The sequence below is a fragment of the Malaclemys terrapin genome, chromosome 8, assembly GCF_027887155.1.
Source record: "Malaclemys terrapin pileata isolate rMalTer1 chromosome 8, rMalTer1.hap1, whole genome shotgun sequence".
NCBI classification, from domain to species: Eukaryota; Metazoa; Chordata; order Testudines; family Emydidae; genus Malaclemys; species Malaclemys terrapin.
In genome coordinates this window covers 68,363,489-68,383,603 of record NC_071512.1, presented here as the reverse complement: position 1 = coordinate 68,383,603, position 20,115 = coordinate 68,363,489, and the positions used below count along the sequence as shown (strand labels likewise).

The window sequence follows — 20,115 nt, the reverse complement described above, 5'->3', positions numbered from 1 at the left end:
GAAGCCATCTCCAAAAGTTGTAAAATAATTTTTCTGTATATAAAGGTGACATAACTTTAAAGTGTAGTGTCTCTAACCCTGGAAGGGCAGAGGTAAGTGCTGGTTCTGATTAGAAAGGAGAAAATCTCCTTAATGATATAAAGCTCTTGTTTCTACCCCTGTAAGGCTGTGAGAGCTCAAACTTCACAGCTGTGGCATTTAGAAAATGCTGTTAGTAGCTCAAAGTTGAATCTTGCCTCTCCCCGGCCTCAGAGAAGTGTAATTTGTGGGTGTGAACTGCACATTTAGGGAACAATGATGAAATATTTCCTTGACATGTATTTTTGTTTGTGGCTGGTTGAAACGCCTCAGAATTTTGGAAAGTTAGACATCCAGTCTTGATTTAAAGACTTTAAGTGACCAGAATACCACATCCTCATGGAAGATGTTCCAATGGTTTTTACGCACTGTTCAAAATTTGCATTTTATTGGGCACTGGGCAGATAGACACAAGATAAATGTATGACATGTCTGTGCTGTTATAATATGTCTTCAGTTAATTTCATGGATCTCATTTGGACATGTGTACGGCCAGATTCTCTCACTAGTTTGTCATTTTTTGCACAGGGTGAATACCATATAGGGGAATCCACTGGTTTTCTACAGCTGGCATACAGGTGCTTTGCCAACCTCCTTCTTACAACTGTAGTAGGGGCTGTGCCCCGAGAAAATGGATATGGCTAGGATTTCCCAGGACTTCAGCAATCCCTGGCTCTTATAAGAGCCCTTTGGGGCCTTTGGCAGGCATTGTATTTAACAGCAGCCTTCTGGCTATTCTAACTTACACTGGAGGACTGGATTGGCATAGAGTGACCCCAACATGAGGGGACCAAAACCATCTTTGCACACTCCCTCCTGAGTCATACTGTGTGCTTCTTAGTTCCAGCTGAGGATCTATCTAGGCCATGGTATATATGTTTTGTACAATGTAGCTTATAGAAGTTGTAATACATATTATGTTAGGAGTAAATATTTTATCTGTGATAGAATTAAGAGAGTCCCCCTGCCAGAAAATAATGTTATTTAAAAATAAAGTACTCTTTCATTCTAAGAGAAACATATCTCACTAGAACCATCATATTCATTAGAGGTGAAATGCTGACAGCATTCTCGTACCCATTCCAACAGAACTTCCAGAGCAGGTCACTAGAATGAAATACAAAGAAGGGGCATGAAAGTTAAGTGTATAATTATAAGCTGAAAAACATTAGCAATTTGTATAGTAAGGGCCATATTATACAACTAGGCAATCTCATTAAAGTTTAGTATGTTTAAAAATAATTCCATAATGGATTTGAATGTCTATCATGAACAAATAAATCATTGTTTGTTTGGCTTTTTGTTCCGTGCTTCCAAGATAATTCTGCTAATATGAAGCATAATTTTTACAGGAAGATTGTAGAGACAGTTTGTTTTTATAAGGGTGGCTCATTAGTGTTGCTTCTGATTTTTTTTTTTTTTTAATTAAAAAGAGGGCATTGAGGTATTTGAAAACCAGTACAGATGAAGAATTACATTAATTTAAAAGCAGACTAAGAAAAAAAATAAGAGTTTGGTACTCAGCAACTAAAACTGATCCCCAAAAGAGTAAAGCATGATGCAAAAAGCAGCCTTATTGTGCATTTTATTGTCATTCCTTTCCATCTACATCAACCACTAGGATCCAGACTCAACACACACAGCCCTTTGCTCCAATACTGATTATTCATGTCAGGATCAAGAGAAATTCATGTGAATTGGGGTGTGTCATTTTACAGCCAAGCACATAAGCAGAAAATGTCCTTGATTTCTAAGCCCTGACCCTGAAATGCCCCTCATGTTTCAGGTTATGTGGTGAGCCAGCACTGGGATAGAAAACTTCTGCTCCATGCTGTATCTTTGTTTCCTCTTATTCTGGAATATGACAAGACACAACTACAAGCCAGAATTTGGCCCTATATAAATTAAATTACACTGAAATGCATCTAACAAAATATACATAGTTAAAAGGTCTATCATTGAGTTTTACCTGAATATATTTTTTTAGGGCAAAATGTAATCTTTGATCCTTTCTCAGGAACAGGAGAAACTACCACTGTATAGACATCCCCACAAGGTATCTCGGTGACATCACAATAATTCAAACCTGAAGTAGGGATACAGGTGAAATTGCCTTTTGATCCATATAGATCTGTACTTATCAACCCTGCAGAAGCTCGCCAGTATATTCGGATACCATTATTGCCCAGTCTATATAATTTCACCCCAGAAGGACAGCAAGCACCTAACAAAGAAAATAAACAAGATTAAGTCTAAACTACAGATTATGCTTGTTCTTGAAAGGAAATTATAAATTTTCTTAACAGGTTTCACACCTACATTCGAACTACAAAGGTTCATCATCTCACACAAAGTCAGGGTAATTGTACAAGGCAATGGTGGGGAATAAGGGAATGGAAGTCACCCTCCAAACAAGCTGTGGTGCTGGAATACAGCCCCTCTCCAGACACTGTTTAATATCATACATTGGAATACTGGTCACAATTGTGCCCCCAGCCACTATGGGGAATGTTAGGGCTAGTGGATTCACACAATTGTAGAACCTCTTGGTGTCCCTAGCCTCTGCCAGAAGCTGGGAATGGGCGAGAGGGAATGGATCACTTGATGATTACCTGTTCCGTTCATTCCCTTCGGGGCACCTGGCACTGGCCGCTGTTGGAAGACAGGATACTGGGCTAGATGACCTTTGGTCTGACCCAGTATGGCCGTTCTTATGTTCTCTCCCATCTCCAAACTTCAAGTAGATATTGGCTTGTTTGGGTCTGCTGTGCGACCCCCTTCCATAGTGCACAAAGAGTACAAAAGTCCCCTTGCACAGTCTGACTCAGTTCCCCCACAGTGCAGCCCTACCATGAAGTTTAAGTGATACAGAGGGCCTTGCATGAATTTCATCCTAAGTATATTTAACTATTTAAAACGGGGAACTGCAAAGGTTTTAGCAATTTCTTTAATCTCACATACAACCTTGATATGAAAATAAATCATCCGCCTACTATACTCTGATTTTTTTTCTTTTCAATTCCATTTATCGTTTACATACTGGAAGAATAGTCTTGATATGTGCAGTATGAGGCCAAACCAGTTTCACTAATCACTTTCAGAGCCACTGTATAGTTGGTGCCACATGTAATGCATCCCAGGAGACAGTGGTTTTGGAGAGTGTGGCACCTGGCTGGTCCTTTCAGTGATTCCAGTATTGTTATATATGTCTTTGCACCAGCCCCAACAGACCAGCTGATATTTGTTATAGACTGCATCACTTGAGTTACTGTCAGATCATTAGGGCAACAAGGAGCTTAAAAGGAAACAAAGAAAGGGAGATCAACTTTATTGTGTCCACTGAGGTTCTATGCAGATATTTTAGTCAATTATTTTGTTTGAGAAATAGTTTACACCTCTACCCCAATATAACACGGGTTCGCATACAAAGCGGTAAAGCCTGACACGCTGCTTTGAGGCAGGAGCTGGGGGGGGGCAATTTTGGGGGCCTTGCAGTCCCAGAGTGGCCCGGGGAATTAGCAGGGGGCCAGGAGCAGCCCGCTCTGCTTCCCTCGCCCCAGCCCCAGCCGTGTCGCTCGGGGAAGGTGGTTTGGGGGAAGGGATCCCCCCTGCACTCACCGGCAGCGGCAGAAGTGGAGCAGCCCAGCCTGCTATACTCTGCCAACTCCCAGCCACGGTGCTCCGCTTCCTGCCACAGGTGAGTGTGGGATCTTTCCCCAACCGCACCCCCCCAGTGACGGGGCTAGGGCTGGGGCCGCATCGTTCTGCTTCCCGCTGCCGGTGAGTACGGGGGGGGGGCGTCCTTTCCCCAACCTCCCCGCACTCGCGGGAAGCGGAGCAGCCCGGCCCTAGCCCGCTATACTCTGCCAGCTCCCGCACTCCACTTCCTGCCACAGATGAGTACGGGGGGGGGCCTTTCCCCAACCTCCCCACACTCACCGGCAGCGGGAAGTGGAGCAGTGCGCCTGGGAGGTGGTGGAGTAGAGTGGGCTGGGGCCATATTACTCCGCTTCCCGCTGCTGCCAGTGAGTGCCTATCAGGGGGTTGGAGGTGTTGATAGGGGTCGGAGCAGTCAGGGGACGGAGCAGGGGGTTGGGTAGGGGGTGGGGTTCTGGGGGTGATTAGGGACGGGTCTCTGGAGGGGGTGGTCAGGGAACAAGGAACGGGGGGGGCAAAGCAAGTTCGATATAACGCAGTCTCACCTATAACGGGGTGAGAATTTTTGTCTCCCAAGGACCGCGTTATATCGGGATAGAGGTTTATTTAAAATCTATTCAAAAACTGCCAGTTTTGTCAACCACATTTTTCTGATCTTAAGGCTTGATCCAACTCTTGTTGAAGTCTGTGGGAGTCTTTTCATTAACTTCAATGGGAGATGGATCAGGCCCTTAGGAAGAAAAATAATCGTAGTAGCAATTTAAAAAAAAAAAGAGGAAAACTAAGTACTTTTTAGCTAATGTTACCAAAATAGTCAGATATTAAATTTCGGCATGCTACAGTAGCTAACGTCTAATATATAGAATAACAGCATAAGATAAATAATTTATTCCTTCTTCACCCATTGTGTGAGACAGTTATTACCCCAGGATTATTATGTGAAGATTGTTCCAACTGGTAGATCTTGGTAATAAAAAAATATCTACAATGCATCATCAGTATCTCAGTGGTTTTCTCAGCCACATTAAGAATCAAAGTGCTGAAAAGGAAGCCATGCATTGCATAAAGAGATTATGCCATGATAGCTTAATTAGCAGTGACCCAGGAAACATAAGTACCTGTATTTGGGTTTATCAGCAGGATTCAGCTACTAAAGAGTAACATGATCTCTCACTCACTCTCTCTTTCTCTCTCTCTCTCTCACACACACACATTTGAGCAGATGCCATTCCATTCAGTAGGAAAGAGTAATACATGTAGATACATTGTGAAAAAAAAAAAAAACACATGGACATAGAGACACACACATTTAGCACAGAATTTTTTATATATATATATATATATATATAAATAAAGTAAAGGTTATATTTTCAATTACATATTGATTGCTACGTACCTGTCTCTAAAGGAACACTGTAACTAGGTAAGCTCTGCCCTGCTGTTGTAATTGCCACAGCACTAACAGAGAAAACTGATCCACAGGGAAGACCAGTTATGCTACAGGAATTTCCAGAACTTGTGCAGTGCCACAATCCAGCCTCTCCTCTAACAGTAACAGTGTATATAGCTTCATCATTATTGGCCTGCCAGTGCACACTAATTATGGAAAGATCATCCTGTGAGACATTTTTTATTTCAGGACTGCATGGAGCTGAAAGATTTTAGATAGAGATTTAAGATGTGTTATTATCAGTACATAGCTATACAATATAAAATGGAAGTTATGTCAATAGCTGCAGATTATTGTAGATATTTGACAAACTCACTCTGACAGTGATATCCTAATCAATAATCTTTGACTAATTTGGAATAGTTTATGAACATACAAACTTTAAATGAGTTTTACAGGGAAAAACTCTTGAAAAACTGACATGTTAAGGTTTTGCATATAAATATACATACTGGAATCATAAATCTCATTTTCAGAAGTGCTGATTACCTAGCAGCTTTCAACCTCGCCACTTATTGAGGTGCCTGGTTATGGATTTAGGAATCCAATCTTAGGCACTCATTTTTGAAAATCTTGACATTAGATTTTCTTTTCATTTGCAACCATGAATTACAATAACCTTTCTTAGCACTCACATTATGTTTTCCACCTTCAAAGCACTTTACGACTGTTAACTAATTATTTAACTAACTACAACAACAACAACGCAAACAGCTAATTATTCCGTGTGTTAAAAGACGTGAGAAAAATAGCTATATACCTGTTGCCACATATTTAGATACACATGATGTATTGCTGCCCCTGATTTCACTGTAAGAATACACAGTGATATTATACTGGGTGTTACACTGCAATGCAGACAGGATGCAAATTGTGGCAGTGTCATGACACAATACTACACCAACCCCATCAACAGCTTTTGTTTCATACATTTCAGCACCACGGACAGGAGACCAGACAATTTCAACTGTATCACTGGACACAAACACTGGATAAAAGTCACTGGGGCAACAAGGTGCTAAAAAAGCCAAAACAGAGAGGAAATGTCAACAGCGCTCATGAACTGAAAAATATTACATATTAAACAGGGTAGTGACTTGTTTACACAAACACCTCTTATATGAAACCTCCATTATCAAAAATTTAAAAATGAATTATGTTCCCCACATTGAAGTCCTTCATTTATCCAAAACTTAATCTATCAAAAAAAAGTGCCATGTCCCTCATGATATCTGGACAAAGAGAATTCTATTGCATACTCTTTTTTGTAATCAAAGTGTATTCTTACATCTCTTTAGTGTCCCTACAATAGAATTCAGTAATAATCCATTAATCTGAAATAATACTGTACACTTATGTTGCACCTTCCATTTGAGGTTCTCAAACATTTATGAATCACCAACTAAGCCTCATAATCAGATATTTCCCCATTTTACACATTGTGAAACAGGCACAGAGAAGGTCAGGGACTTACCCAAGATTACACAGCAAAGCTATGGCAGAGCCAGGGCTAGAATTCAGATATCTTGATTCCAGTCCTGTGCATCCATAACACTATCCTTCCCCACCTTTTGAACATGTTTTAGAATGATTGAATGATCAAACCTTGTAATTTATAAGCTGGTGGCATACTTGACTGATAAACTAGCTATTCAAATAAACATTGACTACACTTTAAAGTTTAACCCTTTTCCTTTTAAAAATATATATTTACTAAAGCACTGGTAATCATTGTTAATTTGGGCTGGTCAAAATTTTTCATCAAAAACATTTTTTTCCAATGGAAAATTGGGTTTTTGACTAATTTTTTTTCAGTGACAAGTATCTGCTTTCGGTAGAAAATTTCAACTTTCTGTTGAAAAACTGAACACCAAAACATTTGCATCTATAGGCCAAGTTCCACAGCCACCCTACATCTCCATGACACACCATGGCCAGGGACTTTGAAGATGTACTGAAGTAAATCAGAAAGAGAGGAGAATGTGGTGTATTATGGGAGATGTAGTCCACCACGGAGCCCAACCCATACAGGAAAATAGGAGCATGTGGCACTTGCATGACAACTCCCATGGAATACCAAGGCAGCATTTCAAAATGTAAATGCTCTGTTTTAAACGAAAAGTTTTCTAGCCAAAATTTGGGGTAGCAGCCAAAAATTTTCACCTTTCAATTCATCACCAAAAATTGATATTTTCTGAAGGAAAAAAACCATTTTCCAACTAGTTCTACTGTTAATACTACTAGGGGAATCACCAAATATGTTTGCATAAACAAAGTGCTACTTACCAGTCGTATAATTGAATATATCCCCTAAAGGACTCTGTCCTGCCTTGTTATATGCGAAGACACTAATGAAGTAGGTGAAACCACAATCTGATTGGAAGTGGCATTGGGTATGGGATGTGTTGCAGTGCACTTCCAAGCCATCATCACTTTTCACAAAAACCACGTAATAATCTCCAAGATCTGCATTAGACCATGACACTGACAATTTACCAGGGTTGTCCTCTTCTATTGTTATACTTCCTGGTGCACAAGGAACTGAGAAACCAGATTTAAAACAAAAACGGGGGGAAGGAAGAGATTACAACCGTACTCACAGGAGTTTATTTAAGCAACATTTTTACTCCACAAACATCAATGAAAGATATATAGAATATGTGTGATATATTTAGCTTGAATAGTTGGCACATGTCCAGTTAGAAAAGAGCAACTCATCTGGATTTATAAGGATATTGGGATGACATGTATGTGATTATTTTAACATGGTCCTTGTTCATAACATAAATTATGTGTGTGGGCTGTCAATTAATTGCAGTTAACTCACACGACTAACTCAAAAAAATTATTTGTGATTAAAATTGTGATTAATCGCACTTATAACAATAGAATACTAATTGAAACATTAAATATTTTTGGATGTTTTTCTACATTTTCTATATTGATTTCAATTACAACACAGAAGACAAAGTGCACAGTGTTCACTTTATATTATTATTTTTTATTACAAATATATGCACTGTAAAAATGATAAACAAAAGAAACAGTAATTTTCAATTCACCTCATACAAGTACTGAAGTGAAATCCCTTTATCATGAAAGTGTAACTTACAAATGCAGATTTTTTTGGTTACATAACTGCACTCAAAAACAAAACAATGTAAAACTTTAGAGCTTACAGATCCACTCAGTCCTACGTTTTATTCTGCCAATCGCTAAGACAAACAAGTTTGTTTACATTTACGGGAGATACTGCTGCCTGCTTCTTATTTACAATGTCACCTGAAAGTGAGAACAGGCATTCATGTGGCACTTTTGTAGCTGGCGTTGCAAGGTATTTACATGCCAGAGATGCTAAACATTCGTATGCCCCTTCCATGCTTTGGCCACCATTCCAGAGGACATGCTTCCATGCTGATGATGCTCGTTAAAAAAATAATTCATCAATTAAATTTGTGACTGTACTCCTTGGGGGGAGAATTGTATGTCTCCTGCTCTGTTTTACCCGCATTCTGCAGATATTTCATGTCATAGCAATCTCGGATGATGACCCAGCACATGTTCATTTTAAGAACACTTTCACAGCAGATTTGACAAAATGCAAAGAAGATACTGATGTGAGATTTCTAAAAATAGCTACAGCACTCCACCCAAGGTTTAAGAATCTGAAGTGCCGTCCAAAATCTGAGGGGGATGAGGTGTGGAGCATGCTTTTAGAAGTCTTAAAAAAGCAACACTCTGATGTGAAAACTACAGAACCCAAACCATCAAAAAAGAAAATGAACCTTCTTCTGGTGGCATCTGACTCAGATGATGAAAATGAACATGCGTCAGTCCGCACTGCTTTGGATCGTTATCAAGCAGAACTCATCATCAGCATGGAAGCATGTCCTCTGGAATGGTGGCCGAAGCATGAAGGGACATGTGAATCTTTAGTGCATCTGGCATGTAAATATCTTGCAATGCCAGCTACAACAGTGCCATACGAACACCTATTCTCACTTTCAGGTGACATTGTAAACAAGAAGCAGGCAGCATTATCTCCTGAAAACTGTAACCAATCTTGTTTGTCTGAGTGATTGGCTGGCCAAGAAGTAGGACTGAGTGGACTTGTAGGCTCTAAATTTTTACATTGTTTTATTTTTGAATGCAGTTATTTTTTGTACATAATTCTACATTTGTAAGTTCAACTTGCATGATAAGGAGATTGCACTACAGTACTTATATGAAGTGAACTGAAAAATATATTTTTTTGTTTTTTTACAGTGCAAATATTTGCAATCAAAAATATATATAAAGTGAGCATTGTGCACTTTGTATTCTGTGTTGTAATTGAAATTAATATATTTGAAAATGTACGGTAGTAAACATCCAAAATAAATTTAAAATAAATGGTATTCTATTGTTATTTAACAGAGCGATTAATTGCGATTAAATTTTTAATCATCTGATTATTCGCGATTAATTTTTTTAATCACGTAACACCGTAATAATTTATAAAATTTCTATAGAACAAAGTACATGCTATTTCAGTCACAAGCAGGAAAAAGATCCCATTTTAAGGGCCACTCATAAATGACAGCACAGGCATCATGCAGTATTTCAACAAGGAAGTGAAATATCTATGATAGCAATTTGTAGGTTTGGATGGCATTCAGCAAAATGATTGAATAACAGTTGGCAAGGGATGGCCTGGACACAAGAACACCTTGTATAATGGCATCAGATCAGTTGTTAACTCTGTACTTCATCAAAAAGCTTGGTCTTTTTGCTTCGGTTTTATTTTATGGTGGCATCCCAAAATAAGACTCACAAATGAGGACCATGTGGTTCATAGATTTAATAACGTTTCCCTTTTCCCTTCCTGGTTCAATGGTTTACATCGCAGGCAAGAAATTCAATGCCGCTCTAGCTGGAATTGGAGACTTCTCAATCTTATCACCAACCAATTTTGCATTATCATTATTAATCATCATCCTCTGTATTTAAGGTAGCACCCAAAGACCCACTCAGGACCCTGGCTCCATTGTGGTCGGCATTGTATAAACAGGAAAATGTGGTCTTTGAGTTTTAAGAGTAACCCAGGACAAAAATAACAGGAGCACTGGAGGTCAGAACTGGGTATGTTGGCAGAACCTCATAATATTTTGCATTTATACAGCATATTTTTTGAACAATTTCAATCCATTTTTCTAATACGCTCACATTAAGTCTTACAAACACTCCTGTGCAGTAAGTTAGGGTAAGGTGGCAGCATTATAAACTGAGGCACAACTAGGTTAAATGATTTTTCCAAGGTTGCAGAGTGACTCTGTGGCAGAAACAGGAACAGAATAGAAGTCTCCTGACTCATAGTCCTGTGCTTTAATCACCAGATTATCCTTTCTCACTCAGTATGGGGAAGCTTGCACACCATCTACTTATATTGGGCCTGTTCTCCTCTTACTTTGATCAGTTTTAGACTGGTGTAACTCTACTGACTTCACTGGAGTTGCTTCTGATTCTCACTGGTGTGAGAGGAAAATCAGGCCTGTTATATCTGCCATCTAAATATGCCATTCGCAAAATAATCCAAAGAAATAAAAATAAAGTTAGCACAGGATTCAGAGGGTAAATGTGAAGCTTCATGCATGAAATACAACAAAAGTTTCAGAATACACACTGTTAAGTGTCACAATAACATGATAACCACAGAAACAGAGCCTTTTTTTCAATATAGGGATTAATTTTCTTATAAAAGAAACACAGTATCTCAATATTTAACAAGAGCAACAGAAGCTCCAGTAGAGGTCACACTCAAAGACAAGGGTCTTTCTCCTCCTACCTCCCCATAAATGATAGTCCAAGTTCACCCAGGGTCTGCATAGTTTTCAATAGCACAGATCCTGGCATATGGCCTTGGAAGTGGAAATTCTGCAGGAGGAGGTAATGGTGAAGGTGCCTACAATATCCCCTTCACTGAGGGACTTGAAACCAACCCCCAAAAGAGGATGGCAGTGGCTAAGAAGGGGACATGACCAGAGCAGCCAGGGGATGCACCTCTACCCATAAGGAAATTTAAATTGACCTTCCCTGGAATAATCCCTAGGGGGCAATGGTGGTAAAATACTGCCTGCCCTCCTCTGGGGGAGAAATCCCCAAGAGTTGAGAGAAGTCAGGCTGATGAAGACAGGTGCAATTTGTATCACCTGTAAAGATAAAATTGGCCCAATGCTGATTTCCCCAAACTTTCAAATATATAATAATTAAAAAGCCAGAGATAAAAATAATATGTTTATATAAACAAGATGGACCAGATTCTTCTCTGTATTACTTGACTTCAGTGGAGCTATTTCAGATTTATATTGGTGTCACTGAGAGCAAAATACAGCTCAATTTCTTTAAAAAATATTTTTCCATAAAGTAAAATGCAGCAGCAAAACAGTTTTTCAGTGGACTGCTTTATGGAAACAGCAGCACTTAAAAGAATGCTGCAACGGACAACCATGATGAGGCAGTTTATATACCTAATAATGGAATCTTTTAAAATAAGGTGTGAATGTAATACCACGTGAGGGCCAGACATTGACAGTATTTAACTGTTCTGAAATATCTTAATGATTAGTATAGCAAATTCCCCTAAAACTTTTTAATATTAAGCTAAAATGTAGGCAACTTTTGCTTTCTTCTTTCATTTTATGGCAAAAGAGAAATAATATTATGGGCTATACAAGGGTCACTATAGTTCACATACCAGTTTTTAAACTCACTGCATCTGTAGGTTTACTGGATCCAGCACCATTATTGGCTATGACATAAACAGAGTACTCAGATCCACACTGGAGTGAAGACAAAGTGCAGGAAGTGGAAGATGTGCTACAGTTCAGTTTGGAGGCTCCACTGCTGGCTGTCACACTGTAATTTAAAGTTCCCTCTGTCGGTATCCAAGAAACAGTGGCCCTCAAAGTTCCACTATCAAAAGCAACTTGAACATCTGGTGGTGCATGAGGACCTACATTAGTTAGAAACAACTGTAAATACACTTAGTATCTGGTGTTTTATAGAGATGATCATCAACCAGACCCCTGAATCCAAACATAGCAAATTTTGGGAAACATTATATCCAAATGTAACTTTTGTGCCATAGGCCTCAGCCCTCTTCTTACACCTATTACAGTTGCACAGAATTTTTTAAACAATTACTCTAATTTTGCTCGGACCCAAAAATTTCTGTTGAAATTTTAATATTTATATAAATATTAATGGACATATCCTAAGTTCCTTTACTCAGTTCTTGCTCAGGCAAAACTTTAATTGAAGTCAATGGCAGATCTGCATAAGTAAAGTTTATAAAATTTGACCTATGTCCTCTAGAACTTTCCTGAAACTAGAATTGGCATAAATTGTCATAGCTCCATTTGGACAATTTACACCAGCTGAGGATATACCCCCAATGTGTCTTGTCAAAAACACACATACTACTGTCAATAGCATTTTAAATTATAATTTTACACTAACTTTGGTTTCAGAAGAGAAAACAGTTCTTACTTGTTATTTGGTTGTACGTGAAATCATCTCCAGGTATTCCATTAACATTCCAGGCATGTGCCTTGATGGTATAGAGAGTTCCTGGATCTAGACTGGTAAATACCAAGGAGGTATGGGTAGTGTTCTCTTTCATCATACTGCCTAAACCATCTGATCTCATGATGGACACAGAGAATCCAACTGCCATATATACAGCTCCCCAGCTCACCACTATGGAGTTGTAACTTGGAGAACTTACAGACAGGACCGGAGCAGCCAAGACTGTTAATTACAAATATACATTAACTATTGCGATTTTCATTAATAGCTATGCTGTCTAAAAGTTAGAAGAGCCAAATTCAGCATAGGGTAAACAGAATCAACTTTCATGGACGTCTCTGGGCCAAATTCAGTGGTGATGTAAATAGTATAAGTTGATCAGAGAATAAAGTGGTAAAGTTAGCATAGTTTGCACCAATTTACTATTTAATAGACTTGTATAGTGAAAGTGACTGGCACACTAAAGGGTGAAAAGTGGATGAGTGCAGCAAGAAAAGCAACTAAAAGGAGTGTGTGAGGTCAGTTAGATTCCCTTATTTTGTCCTGTTATCTTACCCCTCCTTTCAGTTGCTTCCCCACCCCTCCCACACCCTAAGAATGTCAGTGTACATCTTCTATTAGAAGGTAAAGCCACAAGGTTATACTGACTTACTAAACAATATGTAAAGAAATATATAAACGTTTTACTGACGTGGGTTTGGACAGCTATGTTACTTACGCCATGCATAAGTTATGGAGGTCACCCTAAATGGGTTCCAATAATTTTTTTTATACCAAGGCCAACTGTCCAGGCCTTAGAGAAAAATTACAACTTACACACTTCAGAAATCTATAGAATTTACCCAGCATAATTTACCTATTCATAAACATTTCCTGATTTTAAGGCCCAGTCTCTCAATGCTGTGTCCCACAGACAGACTGGGAAACTCTCTTTCCTGAATGTATAAAACTCCCATTTCTAGTCTTGATGGGACATTAGATATTAGACTTTATCATTGGTTCAGGCCTGAATACTGTTCATCTTGAGTCAAAGCCAAATTCTGAGAACTGGTCAAACGTGAGTGATAAATGCAATTTATCATATGGCACAGTAATATATCAGCTGGGTATCACCACTACATGCATGGGTCTATGTCTACTTTTCACTTATATAACGCCTTCCACCCAAGGATGGTAAAGCTCTTGGAAAACATTAAGCCTTAATGTCATTATTCACATTACACCGATGAGAAATTAAAGTACAGAGACGTTAAGTACAGAAGCAGAGCTGAAAACTGAATTCAGAAATCCAGTCCTATGCACTGGCCATAAGGCCACTACATCTATATACCTATAATTATATTCTTGAACACTGCAGTGGTGATACGTTCAATATTTAAAATAAAAGATTGCACTAATTCATCCCCAGTAAATGCTTGAACTATTTTTACTTTCTGTACTAGCATTTTAAAAGATACATTTAGAAAATTCCATGAGCCATATATGTTATGCACTCTAGTAATATGAAAGTTGCTATATAAAATCAAAAGCTACCCGTCTTTGCCTTCTTTGAAGGCGAAGGTAGGCTTCTTCCTCCAGAGTTTATAGATCTGATGGTGATTTTGTACAATGTAGCAGCCTTCAATCCTGTCACTGTGCCTGGTGAATTTATGACTATAGTTTCAATGAAAGACTCTCCATCCTGTGCAGTCAGTAGATAACTGGTAGCCCCAGGAACACCTGCCCATTCCACTGTGATACTGTTGCTCAGTTTTGAATAAGCTTGGTCAATAACAGGTATCTCAGGAGCTAAAAGTGAAATTATGGTAAGTTAAAAATCCATAATCATGTTCAAATATAAGGACCTGCTGCTGTCAGGTGCTAAGTGCATTGAGCATTTTGCAGGAGGTGCTCAAGACAACTGGGATATAATTTCTTTCTAATTTTACTTCTCTAAATGAAATAGCAAAATTCCATACAAATGTAATTGATTTTATTTGTGCCATGAAACAAAAGAAATGTTTGTTCAGTGTCCACAGTGCACTTAGCAATGAAAAACTGCAAATAGTTAGCATTGATGATATGCAATTTATATATGTATTCAGATTGTTCTTTAAAGGGGAACGGTGGCACATTAACCAATTCAGTTGGTCTGACTTTAGAGAACGGTTGTTTTGTATAGTCACTTGGGTAGTTCCTATCCTGCAAATTTGTCATTCCTCTCTGTACCTTACTGAGTGATGGAGCTGGGTTTTGGTCTCCCTAACTCTGAGCTATATCTACTTTATCTTAATCTAATCTAATCTAATCCAATCCATCATGTGCCTAATGACCAGCAGCCAGAAAATCAAATGTTTAAAAGGCTGTAAAAAGTGGGCCAAATTATTCCTTAAAGCATTGACTTCATTAGAGTAGCATCAGGGATAAATATGGCCCAGCATGGCTTGAGTCACCAGAATATTGCAGCCCCCTAAGGAGATCATCTGCTAAACTGAGGAAGAGGAGATGCTAAATTACTCTGCATCTCTGGGGACACTTGTGCCCTTCTACAGTCTTTCAAACAAGCACTGTGATTTACCTGTGTAAAATGTGCTACTACTGCAGGTTTTAAACAATTTTAAATACATACTAACAATACATGCAAGACTGGATTTATTTTAGATCATTATTGAAGTTACTAATGACGATACCAACCTTTTGATCATGGTCACCTTAGATAATCTAAGTGCATCTTTCCCATGTTGCTCTGTAGCCAATCAGTCCTGGAAAGTGTTCGTATTATAATCAACAGGAAATAGCTTTGCTTTCTACAAAACAATCTAAAATGGGAAGACTGAATCCTAGATACTATATGTTAAATATTGCAACTAAAGGAACCTTTTTCTAACAGCCCTTACTGTGAGCCATTCAGAAAACTAAATGTCATGTACTTCAGTCAGACAAGTACCTAGTTATAACTCTCCCAACTAAACTGCAGTAATCAGGATATTGGGCCTTGAATAAGCACATATAGCAGGTTCCATATGTTGTAAGGCTGCAAAAGACCAAAAAGAGCAGGAAACCTCACAAAATGGATGAAAAAGTGATCCAATTGCACTAACCGTAAAGTGAAAAGTATCAGAGGAGTAGCCATGTTAGTCTAGGTCTGTAAAAAGCAACAGAGAGTCCTGTGGCACCTTTAAGACTAACAGATGTATTGGAGCATAAGCTTTCGTGGGTGAATCCGATTAAGTGGGCATTCACCCACGAAAGCTTATGCTCCAATACATCTGTTAGTCTTAAATGTGCCACAGGATTCTCTGTTGCTTTGTAAAGTGAAAATGTATCCAGAATGTAAGCTTGGACCAGCACAACTACCAATTTCAAGGCAACTAACCCAGGAGTTCAGAGACTTTGGCAGCAATTACAGGAGTAATATTTCCACAAGTATGAACTCTTGAACAATATCTCTACTGTATTAGGCCCAAATATTTTTTCATTCAGCATTAGCTAGGCATGTCCCCTTTTCCACCATTTGTAAAAATTACAAAAACCCCTATTTTCTACATTTCTACATTTTTCTTTTAAAATATTGTGCAAATTTAAATTAAGTCTATAGGAGTTTGTCTGATAAATGACTGCAGGATTTCACCCTTAATCGGGGACCAATCCTGCAAACCTTCCACATAGGGAACTCTTATTCAAGTCAAAAGGAGCTGTGTGCCCACGTGGCTTACAGGAGTGGATCCATAGTATATTATTTATTTCAGAACTGCATTACAGAGCATTAAAACATTATGCTATTTCTTCCATACTGAGGTAACCAAGAGGTGAAAAAGAGGTAGATTATATTCTAAACTTTCAGGGTGACCATAACCATGAATTTAATTTTAGTTATTTCCTCAATAAGATGAAAAAATTGAAATTTTTGAAAAGAAAACAGATATTTCTAAAGTTTTTCAATTAAAATAATTTTAAAAGAGAATTTCAAATAATTGATTTATTCAAAACTAAATATCAGTTATGGAACAGGGAAGAGGGAATACTGTCTATCTAGGTTCTTCTATAATGCCCAAGGCTAACTTAAACAGTACAGAATCAGGTTCTAAATGGAAATAAAATGTCCGTTTTTCACATTTATATGACCTCTTCAATTAAAAACAAGGCAGCTGATTTTGAAATTTGTGATTAGGTGAGAATTGATGCAAGGGATGCACCACACACACTCTCTGAAGTCAGTGGGAAAACTTCCATGGACTTTAATATGAGTAGGAGTCAGCCCTAAAAGTCAAATAAAATATGCAGGGTGAAATCTTGGCCCTATTGAAGTCAACAGAAATCTTGTTTATCAGCCCATCCCATACTAACCTGTTAACTGCTTAGTCTGTGCTTCCGCCAGGATAATTCCATTCTTATCAATGGCTTCCACTTTTACAGTGTGGACAGTGTTGGGAGTTAGTGAAGTAAGAATGCCTTTAACAGGAACATCACTGAAATGTGCCAACAAAGAGTGGCCTACTGTGTTTCTGGGGGTTGCTGTTATTCTGTAGGAAACGGCTCCTGAAAACTTGGACCATCTGAGATAAATGTTTCTTGATGTCACATTATATATGGATATAGAGAAACCTACAAAAAAACCCACACCAATTTTAGTCTTTGAAACCTGAAATACACTACTGGGCAAATTGTTTGGACAAGACTCTTGAAAATGTTTAAGTAGCCTGATTTTCAGAGGGCAGTTATTCAACACTTTTTTTGAAATCAGGCCCCTTTAAGGGGCCTCAAGAAGGGTACCCAAAATAATCTCTTTAGAAAATTAAACTTTGTATTAAATTATAAATGAAATAATTTTTCTGCTCATTTCTATCATCCATTATACACTGTAGTGTACAGTGTTGCCAGCTCTCATGATAATATTGCAAGTCTCATGATAATTGCTATTTTACTCAAGCTCCAGCTACTGGAGCTTTCTGAATATTTGAAAATCTCATCCTTCATTTAAAGAAGAGTTTCTACCTCTCATGGTTGCAGAAAAAAAGGATGAAAATGTGACCCAAGTACATCCTAAGGCTTAAAAAGCAGAAGGCAAATAAAAAGAAGCCAAAATTTGGTGGCAGTTTTTTAAATCTCATGATTTTTAGAGGGCTGCCTCATGATTTTTTAACATCTGAGGTTGGCAATACTGCAATTATTTACATATGGCTTTTGTAATCTTGCAAATAGTGGAACTAATCCTACCACTCTGTGCATGGAAACCCCTCTGACATCAATGAGAGTTCCACACAAGAAGAGCTTGCACAATCAGGCCTGTGGTTTATTAAATCTCTGTGAAAAGAATACGGTATGCTGAAGTAATTGCCCAAATACTGTAAAAACATTGAGGAGTCCTTGTGGCACCTTAGAGACTAACAAATTTATTTGGGCATAAGCTTTCGTGGGCTAAAACCCACTTAATCGGATGCATGGAGTGGAAAATATCATAGGCAGGTATAAATACACAGCACAAGAAAAGATGGGAGTTGCCTTACCAAGTGGGGGTCAGTGCTAAAGAGCCAATTAAATTAAGGTGGAAGTGGTCTATTCACAACAGTTGACAAGAAATACCACTCTGAAACCTATCACCAAATACTGTAGTAACTTTATGGTACTATGTAATGGTTAGGAATCTAGAATATTGTAATATATACTAATATGTACTGCCACAATGTATACTAAATGGATGACTTGTAAGAGCCCAATCCTGCGTTCCTTGCTCAGCCAAAACTCACACTGCAGTCATTAGGAGTCCTGGGTGCACAAAGAACGCAAGATTGAAGAAAGGTAAAAGGGAAATTGTGTGGTGTATTTATCTTTAATTTTTAAAACCAAACAAAAATTATGCTATTTTAAGAGGGCCAAAATATCAGAGAAAAGCATACACACACACTGAATAGATTGTGTAGATAATGGGTATAGTCTGAGAAGGTACTGTTCAGTGCAAACTGAGTGTAGCCTTAGGTAAGTGTCATATTGTAAGAAGTATGTTAGAAAGTTTATGCAAATGTATAGTAGCATAGGTAACTATTTTTCAAATAAAATTTTTTTTAATTATATCATATAAAGAAACATATGATTCTTTACATTTTTTGAGTCCGATTTCATTTGAGTTAAAAAACTTCTGTTTGCAACATTACTAGAATTTAAAAATCAATTTGGATTAGTAATCAGAGATTTCTCTGTTCTTTAGTGTCCATCTAAAAATGAACTGGTAAAAATACCTTTTTAAGACTTTACCTGTGTTAGCTGAAACAATCTGAAAAGAAAGATATAGAACATTAGAAACACAAATTGAAAAATTATTTTGGGAAAAGGGAGAACATTTCACTTTTAGCAGTAATAACAATGACTTCTTTAAAATTGTATTTTGTGAACATAGCTTACTAATGTGCAATTTTACTTATTTGTTCAGTTTATTTAAGCATGCAAAGGTATGTACAGTAGTAAGGTAAATCCACGAAGCTGTTACTAGTGAATTTAACATAGGTATGCAGTTCACATTACTATTTCATTACCCTCTCTGAATCTGGCCATTGATCCAGAAGGGAAAGTTTGCAGTTGCTGACAGACTTTGAAAGACACTGTGTTCTAAAAGTATAATGGCATAGTTTTTCTGTGGGTCTGTTACGAGTCTGGGAAAAAGTAATTGTATAACTCTTACAAAAAATATAATAATCAAAAATAAGAATAAACATTTGATAAATAGGTTGCTTTTGGTTTATTTTTAAAAAGGACATGTCATTCTTAAAAATGTTTGAGAACAAAACTAAACTCACCATTTCAAGACTCATGAGAATAAATCCAATAAGTACCAAAGGTTTACCTTTTCCACTGCACATCTTGTCAGACAAAACTTTTATTCCACTCTTTGCGACTGGATGTGATCAATCAGATACCCCATAAAGAGAAGTAATCACCTCACTATAGTTGTTGTTAAGACTTGTCTTTGAGACTGTGAAAAGAAATATTTGTGTGTAGCTCCTCCTCCCCTTTTCCGGATGGCCTATAAGCAGCTGCAAGGAATATTTAGTGAAATGAAGCATACTGCATCCAACTGAAAATGCAGAAAATGTTACATGGGAAGACTGTGTTCTGTTCTTTCCTCTGTTACACAGGTGCAATTCCTATATTGCACCTATGTAACAGATTGCAAAATTGAGCCCAGTTTAAATAACTACATTGGAATTTGGTCTTACTGGTTGAAGTTCACTACATATTGTGATACTATTTCTACCAAATGCCATCTCTTTCTTTTTGTTCAGAATTATGCTTGGGTTTTGTTTCCTATTGTAATAGGAAAATGTCATACTATAGTTAATAATTTGAGGAAGTATCTTTCTTATACTTCTTTGTATGGTGCACAGTGAAGT

General features: G+C 37.9%; 1 protein-coding gene across 1 annotated transcript; it reads right to left on the bottom strand.

Annotated features, from left to right (window-relative positions):
• Positions 1-555: 555 nt before the first annotated feature.
• Positions 556-19,584, bottom strand: FNDC7 (fibronectin type III domain containing 7). The gene is made up of 12 exons (XM_054036566.1): positions 19,522-19,584; positions 18,983-19,001; positions 17,078-17,335; positions 14,285-14,539; positions 12,713-12,973; positions 11,919-12,176; positions 7,472-7,726; positions 5,946-6,203; positions 5,132-5,386; positions 3,119-3,373; positions 2,048-2,302; positions 556-1,185 (listed from the first exon to the last, which is right to left on the bottom strand). Exons 1-12 carry the CDS (start codon positions 19,582-19,584, stop codon positions 1,124-1,126), a joined length of 2,454 nt encoding a protein of 817 aa, XP_053892541.1. The 3' UTR covers positions 556-1,123.
• Between the last annotated feature and the right edge of the window lie 531 nt (positions 19,585-20,115).